At 41.6% G+C, this 9173-nt stretch overlaps 1 protein-coding gene across 1 annotated transcript in view; it reads right to left on the reverse strand.

Annotated features, from left to right (window-relative positions):
- LOC108801196 (coagulation factor XIII B chain-like) overlaps positions 1-3574 on the reverse strand; it is a 51540-nt gene extending 47966 nt beyond the window's left edge. The window contains exon 1 of the mRNA XM_018573128.1: positions 3337-3574. Coding sequence (XP_018428630.1) covers positions 3337-3574 — 238 coding nt within the window. The remainder of the gene's footprint in view (positions 1-3336) is intronic.
- Between the last annotated feature and the right edge of the window lie 5599 nt (positions 3575-9173).

The following is a 9173-nucleotide window of genomic DNA, read 5'->3' on the forward strand; positions in this document are numbered from 1 at the left end:
GGCTTCCTGATTGGTTAGCAACCCGGTCTGCCTACCAACAAGTGAAGCCTGCTTCCCAGCCAATCAGGACGCCATGATGCATGACCTTAGATGACCAATTATAGGAATGCACATAAAGAGATTTGTATAGTATATCGGGGCTCCAGGGAATATACAATTTTTCTTCACTGAACTGCTTGTGACCTGTTTTGGTCCATTTCTTTTTTCCTGTTCTTGAGATCGAATACTATCCCGTACAACACTTGAGATATACTTTTTTCTTAGAATTGAAAAAGCCCCTAAAAAACAACCACACTTCCGCTTCTTCTGTTTGTTAGGCATAAAGAAGATATTTTGAAAAAATGGCATATACGTTAGGCATAGAAATAGATGAAGAGATAAGAAGAACCTTTAAAAGAAATGACATGCAGATTCAGGAAACCGAAATAGTAATCCGCAACAATTTTAGACAACATAAAAAATTAGTCGTCAAGCACCTGAACCGCAAATGGAATATCATGTCCCTGGAGTCATACCTGGAGGCAGGAATGATTCCAAGAGGACTCAGGGAAAGAGTTATCCCGGCGGAACACTTGCAAAACGACAGATTTTTACAAAAGTGGCAAAAACAATGTGTCGAACACGGCCTGAATGTTATTAAACTGATTATTGAGGAAGAAAAAATCCAAATGCAGGAATTACAACTACAAATAGAGGAGAGCTCGTCAAACTTAGAACCCCTAAAAGAACATGACTCTTTTAAAAAACAAAACAAATTCTTACGTAAAGAAATAGAGAGGATTCAAAGGAATCTAAGACAGGTTAAGCAAACAAAGTATCAAAGGGACCTCGGCGATTGGGAATGAGGGGACATCTTTGATTTATCAACTAAAAGAGGGAGAAGCCATTCTAGAAAGAGACAACCAAAAAGCAAAGAACGCTATAATGAGGAAACTAGTGAAAGTGAAGGAGAACACACACGTAAGACAGTTAGTTTTTTAGACTCGGGGGAGGGGGAGGGATTGGTGAAATTCAAAGGACAAGAAAAAACAGAAGAAAAAGGAGAGGGAAATCCAAAAAAACAAGACAGAAACCGCGAGTACAAAATAATGACGAGAAGGACAAACCGTCACACATAAGATCACATCACCCAGAAAGAGATGAGATATCCCTAAATGTAATTCACTTAACAGATTTCGAACTAAATACTAATCGCATAGAGTTATTGAAACGGGGCCTATCTTTTTCACCAACTGATGGGATGGATGAATTTACAATTTTCAAAGACCTAAATTTATTCCTGAGGAGAGTCTATTTAAGGTACATACATGAACGAAAAGTAACCAATCCCTCAACCCTAAAAACAAATTACGAGTTTAAAAACATAAAAGACGATCTAGATGCCCAGGCTCTGAAAGATCTGGAGGCTCTCCTTGAAGAGAATCAAGGAGAACCTCTAGAAGATCCCCCCACGAGGAACACCAACTTAAAACTGAAATCGAAAACAATGCCGACACTGACAAATAATATACATATTTCACTTTTTAGAGACCTAGTCCAGAAAGATCTAAAAGAAACAACTTGGGACATTAAAGGAGAGGAACTAAGGGGATAACTCAATTGGGGTATTCAAGCATTCCTGTATTACGCCATACAGGGAGGTAATCACAGAAGAGTCATTGTAATGGAGCAGATTAGGAAGATCTATGATCTGTATTACTGCATACAGATAAGTATATTCGTCTCCTCATTTAGTCTCACAGAGAGGGAGTAGGTATAAGATCGCAGAAAGTCTATGACCTGTATTACATCATACAGTTATATAATAAGATTGGTGGTACTTGCGGTTAGCAGAATCCTCAGTGGAGGTGTGGAGGTTTGTTGAGGGAATGTTAGTATCTGCAGACATTGTGGGTCAAGCTGTATCCAAGGGAGATGCACTCAGGGAACAGCAGCAGTACTGAAGAGTGCATAATGAAGTAAGCAGCCAGCTTGGAAAATGGTGAGTGCACACAGGTGTCAGCAGCAGTGATGAATGATGAGGAGCGCAGACAGCAGCAGCAGCAGATGAAATAGGGCTACATTCGTGTAGCAGAGGAAGCAAAAGGAAGATGAATTCCCACAGTGGAAATACTGTATGCTTAGAGGAGAAGCAGAATTCATCCAAGAGGATTCAGTCTGCTGGGAGATAAGAGGACCCGCTGTCAGTGAGCCGGCATCTACACATTACACATACGCCGATTGTTTTAATTTCCTGGCTTAAGAAGGGAAAAGAGAGGATAATATAGCGGGACATGATTGATTAGGGCGGGGCTGCACACTCATGACAGAGTAGACTAGAACTGAGTATATTACAGGTAGACTCTGAGGAGCATTTGGACTCAAGCATGGAATAATCCAGGTTTTCTGGGTCAGGTTCCTGTGGAGGGACACTGCAGGGCACCCCAGAGTTGTGTCACAGTTCAGCTGCAGACTTGCAGCTGAGCTGTTACTTGTAGTTCTACAAGTATATACAGACCTCTTACCCCTGGTTCTGCAGGCATGCAGGGCTGTGCTGGTGCTTGTAGTCCTCCAGACATGTGCCCTGTACCTGATTCACACTTGCACCAGTCTGCAAGCTTTAGGCGTCGGCCAACCACTCCTGCTGTTTCTTATACAGCTTCTCGGCCAATCAGTGCAGTCTGCTTGTGGCCAGTCCTGTGGATCCTCCCTCTTCCTGTCTCTATTTAAACTAAGGGCAGCGAACGGCACGCTGCCCAAGCAAAGCTTTCCCAAGCTAGTTGCTGAGTCCCCCATTTGCGATTGACCCTGAATTCCTGGAAATTTCCCTGTGTACTGAACCTTTGGCTTGTCCTTGGAAATCCCTGTCTACAGTCTGCCCTGTGCTTTCCTTTGTCCGCGGATAGCCCTGTCTACGGTCTGCCCTGTGTTTTGCTTTTGTCCTTGGAAATCCCTGTCTACAGTCTACCCTGTGCTTTGCTTTGTCCCTGGAAGTCTTCAGCCTGTCCCTAACCTTTGATTCATACCCTTTACATGTTAGGTGAGTTGGGTGGACCTAGGGATTGTGACCTGGGGTCAGCACGCAGCCAAGCCCATCTCCACCATCAGGAGCTCTGGCGAATACTGGCTGGCCCTTAGATTCCACATCCTGGGGGACCCAATGCCACCTACTCAGCATACCATGCCACCTACTCAGCATTGCAGCACCTGACCTTGTATTTGAACTTCCAGCTTAAGCTGACTTACACTCCCTCTCTGTTCCCTGCTTTTACTCCAGCTCTGGGAGTTGTCAGTCTACACTACTTGGATCCCTTTCTCTAAGTGTCGCTGCCAGTGTAGTGGAAAGGGTCCACATACATGACTTCAGTTCATACCCGTGAGTCCCAATACGTGACAAGTTGTGAATGGATGGTGAGCTAAAGAGACCCACATGACCTCTCCCTGTGTGTTTGGGATACAGCTTGTTGTGCTGAGGCAACATGAAAAAACATAGGAAGAAGTACTTATAAACCAGCTGGTAAAAGCAGAAGAGGTTTATGGCCGGAGATGACTGAGTCACTGTAGGTGGCAGCCGGGCAAACAGAGGTAAGACCATGTGACCCTGGTAGAGGACAATGTCAAGCAGACTACCTCACACTAAAAAGGTGAGGACAGGGAGTGCACTGTGTGTGGCACTACACTTAGTGATGCAGCACTTCATTCTCCAGTGCATTAGACCTTTCCTTGGTAATAACAAAATAGGTAAGACAAAGAAGGGAGAAAATAACAGTGTGCCATGCTCATGGTACAATAGGACAAAACTCTTAAGAGCCTTACTATGATCGTAGACCTGGAAAGTGATCTGTGGCTAAGAAAAAATATCCGCACTCCGGTTATATTAAAACTTCTATTGTCCACACTGTCTTATCAGCACTTTCTGTTCAAGGCTACTGTCTCCCCAGTAACTGCGGTGCGAGAAAAAATGGATGCCTCACTTGTGATTTGCACGAAAGAAGAGCAGCATGCAAGGCTCAATAATCAACAGTGCTCACTACAGTGAGATGCTCATTTAAGAGCTGAAGCCTAAATTTTGGATTAAATGCAGAGGGCTGCTATCCAAGGGCATTGTTAGGATCCAGAGCGCCTCCAGGTGGCGCTGGAGCTAAGCCCTGCAGTTTCCATACTCACCTGCGGGGGTCTCCAGGCGGCCAGGAACTGCTGGGTACCAGACCTCCACTGGGTGGTGCTGGAAACCAACTCCAGTGCTCACCTGCAGGTGTCTCCCAGCTGCCACCAATCCACCACCAGGTGCTCCCTGGGTGGTTACTTAAGCCCTCCCTGCAGTAAGGTCTGTGGCTCAGTATTGTTTCCTGTTAAGCCTGAGTCCCCAGTCCTGTAACCTGCTTCTGTTCCTGAGTCCTGTATCCTGTGTATGTTCCCTGCTTGTTGTCCAGAACCGGGACCTGTTTATGTTCCTGAGTCCTGTTAGCTCCTTGTAACCTGACCTTTCGTCCCTTAGTTCCCCTGGTGTTTTGCTTTGCTCCCTGGGTGTGCTTGCCTGTTTCTTCTTGCATGTGGTGGTGTTTAGATGTAGTTGGTTGCTAAGACTTGTTTCTGTGTGTATTATTCTGGTTGGCATATTAAAACGGTATATCATACATTCTGCCTTGTCCTGTGTGGCCACGTGTTTGGTCTGCCTGTGTGGGTACCTGCGCAGGTGTGGGGTTACCTGTGCCGGTATCCCTGACAGGCATTCTGATCTTGCATGACAATGCGCACCCGCACACCTCTGTCCACACTGTTGACACTCTGCAAAACTTTTTAAAGTTTTTAACAGTTTAACAGTTTTAAGGTGTTAAAGCAACCCCCCTACAGTCCTGATCTTGCTCCATCGGACTTTGACCTGTTTGGCCCCCTGAAAGCAGCCCTACGAGGACGAGGATTCACCTGTGATGAAGAAGTGGTGCATTTGTGGCTCGCAGCTCAGCCTAAAACATTTTATGAGGTAATACGAAAGCTTGTTGACAGGTGGACAAAGTGTATTGAAAAGCCTGTAGATATAATTAGCTTTATCTTCCTATATTATTCTCAATAACTTTCTAGGTTCTTCTTCCTGATCAGTGAGTGGGATCTGAAGTGGTCAGCAGGGTTTCCCCGGATTTCATTTTGAAAATCTGGTAACCTTAATCTAAGGGCTTTCCAATGTCTGTAGGCATTGTCAGAATATTTTTTTATGTTACGGCTGGCAAAGCCTTTGCATATGGAGGATGCAGCAACATGATGACTTCACCACTAAGCTGATTGGAGAGATTGCAGATCCAAAGGCCGACAATGTCGCTACAAATTTATCAGCAGGATTGTGCAGTTGCCAGCTTGACACAGAAAATTACTTGAGAATAAGGATGAGAAAATAAACACAGCAAATTTAGAAGAATGACAATGAAATCAGTCTAGTTATTTAAGTAAAATTAACCCTATCTGCAAGGAGTTGGAATGTTCTCCCCGTGCTTGCGTGGGTTTCTGGGAACACCGGCTTCCTCCCACACCCAAAGACATGCTGGAAGTTTAATTGGCTCCTGTGCAAATCTGTCTTGTATGCATGTGAGATAGGGACCTTAGATTGTAAGCTCCTGAAGGCAGCGACTGCTGTGAATGTGCAGTATGTAAAAGCGCTGTGTACAAATTGTCTGGGCTATATAAATACCTGTAATAAATAAATATTTAAAGCCTATTTATTTTATTTATTGCTGCAAGGTTTTTAAATATTGTAGGCCTGTCCTTAAAGAGGATGGGATTTTAGGGTTTTCATTTTTGGGAGGTGTATTGTTTTTAATTTTTTTGGTGATAGGGCATTTATTAAGTTTGGGGTGCTCAAAGTGCAGCATTCACTTGTTGCTCACCATCTGTTTTCATAACTGTCTTTAGTTGCATACTGCTTGCTCATTTTTAAGAAAAAACCCAATTGCAAGAACAGTGTGCCCCAAAATTACCTCATACTTTCACTCACATTCACTGCATCCCCCTACTACCATAGACCTGACTAAAATCCAAAATATCAGGCAGGCCTAAAGTACAGGCAGCAGTGCTGCAGGTGAAGGTAGCAGAGGATAATTGACTCCAGAAGTTGTCCTTGAAAGACAATATGGTAGTGGGGCAACACACAGCATAGGCGTAGCCTGCATTTCCTTGGCCAGAGTGGCTGACCACTTCAGCCACAGCATGCAAAGCAAGGCATTGACTGGGTCATGAAACCTGCACCATCTTCCAGTATTCATCCAACATTGCTGATACGCCCTCTTTCTCCTGAGCTAATGTCTCTGCCCCCTCCACTAATCTCACCATACCCCTGCACACTTTTATGTTAGGACTAAAGCTTCAATTTTTAGCAAAAAAAACAACTGGCTGTGCTTGTGTGTCTACATTTGAGAATATCTGATTGCAACTGTGGGCACAGTGTATTGTGTTAGGTTTTTCTTCTTTTTTGTCCTTCTCTCTATTGGTTGAATTTGATGGACTTGTGTCTTTTTTTCAACCTGACTAACTGTGTAACCATGTAACTATCTCACTGCTGCAATACAATTGCTAATATGGGGATTGTTGGGAGTTGGTTGCTTTTCCTCAGACCTTTTGCTCAAGTTGAATCTCAAGCATGTTATATATAATATTTCTATCAATTTCTTTCTATATGTATTACTTACAGACACACTTTGGGATTCTGTCCCATTTTCCATGTAAGCATACGGCAGCTTCACTTCCAGACAACTTATAGCCCAGAAAACATTCATAGGCAGCACTTTCAGCATGCTTGTATTCTTTCCTACCATCTCGCGGTTTTCCATTTTCTATTTCTTGAGGCTTTTCACAGGAATTTTCTTAACCAAAAATAAATAAATGAATGAATAAACAACATGCAAATGTCATACATGGGGGAGATATGAAGGTAGCCATTATGGAAATGATGTACTTATGCAGTACAAACAGCAACAGTTATTAACTTAATAATTTAGTAAAGACATTTTTTTTAATCAGTACCATCACATGGTCTGAGAGTGAAGAAATCTCTCTGCAAATGTTCGGCAATGATGTGCACTTAATAATCCATCAAATCACTATGCTTTATGGATTTTTGTCTTCCTCTGGATCAGCTGTGGGATTAGGGATCTGTGTATGCAGGTTTTAATTTTTTTTTCTCTTGGTTGAACTCGATGGATATGTCTTTTTAAACCTGAATAACTATGTAACTATTTAAATATGCAAAACCCTGGTAAGCCGTCAGTCACCTCTCTGCGACGCTGCAGGAGATCCTGCATCACAAAAGATTGCATTTTACAATGTTAGGTGCATTGCATTGCCATTATTTCTTAATGACACCCCAACACAACTAGACATTACATGTGCATTGCATTGCACAACATTGCATGTACTACTTTGTGTGTGATTTAGCTGCAGTAGGGAGCTCGTTAAAATAAATGGGCTGCCTACCACTTCGCACTGCAAGCACACTGTTCAACGCACCTGCAATGTTACAATGCAGAGGTGTGAATGGAGGCTTAAAGTGATATTAAAGTCAAAAGGATTTTAACCCCTTCATGACTGAGCTAGTTTTCAGTTTCTGTTCAGTTTCACACTTTTTACATTTTTGCTGTGTGATTCTTCCACAGCAGTAATATACTTTCTTATTATAAAAAAATAGAATTTGTTTTATAATAATTATAGTATAAAAAAATATTTATATATAATTTTAATTTTCCAAAATTGTTTTACACTTTATTTTTTATTTTTTTACTTTGTAACAAAAAAAGTACAAAAAAACTTTTTCTTTTGGCAGTTTATATCAAGCAGTCATTATGACTGCTTGATAAATTAAGTTGTTTTAATTTTTGGCTATTATTAGGCTGCTCCAAATTTAGGAACAGCTAATAATAACCTTAGAGATTGAACCTGACAGCATGTCAGATTCAGATCTCACTAAAGGTCTTTGAACGTGCCCAGACGATCAGAAGTGATACATTTCAGGCACAGAGATACATTGTATCGCTTGTATCTGTTTGCCTGAAATGTATTATAAACATCGGGCTATTGAGCTTTCAAAACGAATAGCAGAGAGGTGATTCATTCTGCTTCCTCTCCGCTTTTTTCAGCTGTCAAATACGGGATTGCTATTGAGCGATCCCGTATTTGCATGTAACGGCTTCATTTTTTCATTAATGAAAGAAAGAAGATTTTACAAAAGCTTAACTATTTCATTAATGAATGCCTCAATACTGAGGCATTCATTAATGACTGGTAACCGCTGAGAATCAGCGGTTACCGGCATTACAGAGCCTTAAATAACTTGTCACGTACCGTGTATGTGGCCAGTCATATAGGCCCTTTGTGACTGGACATACAGTGTACGTCTCCTGTCATGAAGGGGTTAAACTATTTAAAATGCTGATGAAATAACTTACAGTGGATACTCCTTTTTGTTGTTTTTTTAAGTTTTAATTTCCTGCTGGTCCCCTGAGCACTGGTCCTGACTTCCTGTTTTAGAGTGGCTCCTTTTTCAAGTAGAGTGCAATGGAGTCACCCTTGTGTGTTCGTAAGCTGTGTGTGTTTCCACAAACAGACAAAAAATCAAGTTACTACCCTCCTACCTGGCCCCCTCTCTTCCCCTCCTCCAAGCTAGAAGATGAAAAGTTGCTGAAGTCCGCTCTGTCCCTTGTGATCTTGTACTAGACAGGAAGCTCAGGGAAGCTGAGCTGAGAGACTTGGAAGCAGTTGTTCAGAAACATGATTATTGTAAGTGTTTGGACAAAAATGTAAAGAAATGCTTTGATGGGCAATGTATATTTGTCTGGATTCATTATTGAAAAAAGTTTAAAACTACTTGAATGTGATACTATTTTATATTTCATTACTGGAAGTGAATGCAACACAATTTTCCAGATAGCAGGAAATATGTTAGTGTGTGTGAGCACTGTATAATTTCTGCACATTTTATTCATTAAAATACTTGTATGAAGTATGCTTTATTTATTGGTCAGAGGGAAGAATTCAGTCCTAAAAACTACTAGTGGACTAAATCATTTTTGTCTTATATAACAACACTGAGATAGTGGTATATAAAATATATTGTAGAGCACAGTACTCGTATAAGAAATCATATAATAAGATCATGTACCATAGTAGCAACAGGTTTTATATATTATAAAGAGTTGCTTAATAACATTTTC

This window comes from Nanorana parkeri, unplaced genomic scaffold, assembly GCF_000935625.1.
Source record: "Nanorana parkeri isolate BGI_ZX_2015 unplaced genomic scaffold, ASM93562v1 scaffold2246, whole genome shotgun sequence".
Taxonomy (NCBI): Eukaryota; Metazoa; Chordata; class Amphibia; order Anura; family Dicroglossidae; genus Nanorana; species Nanorana parkeri.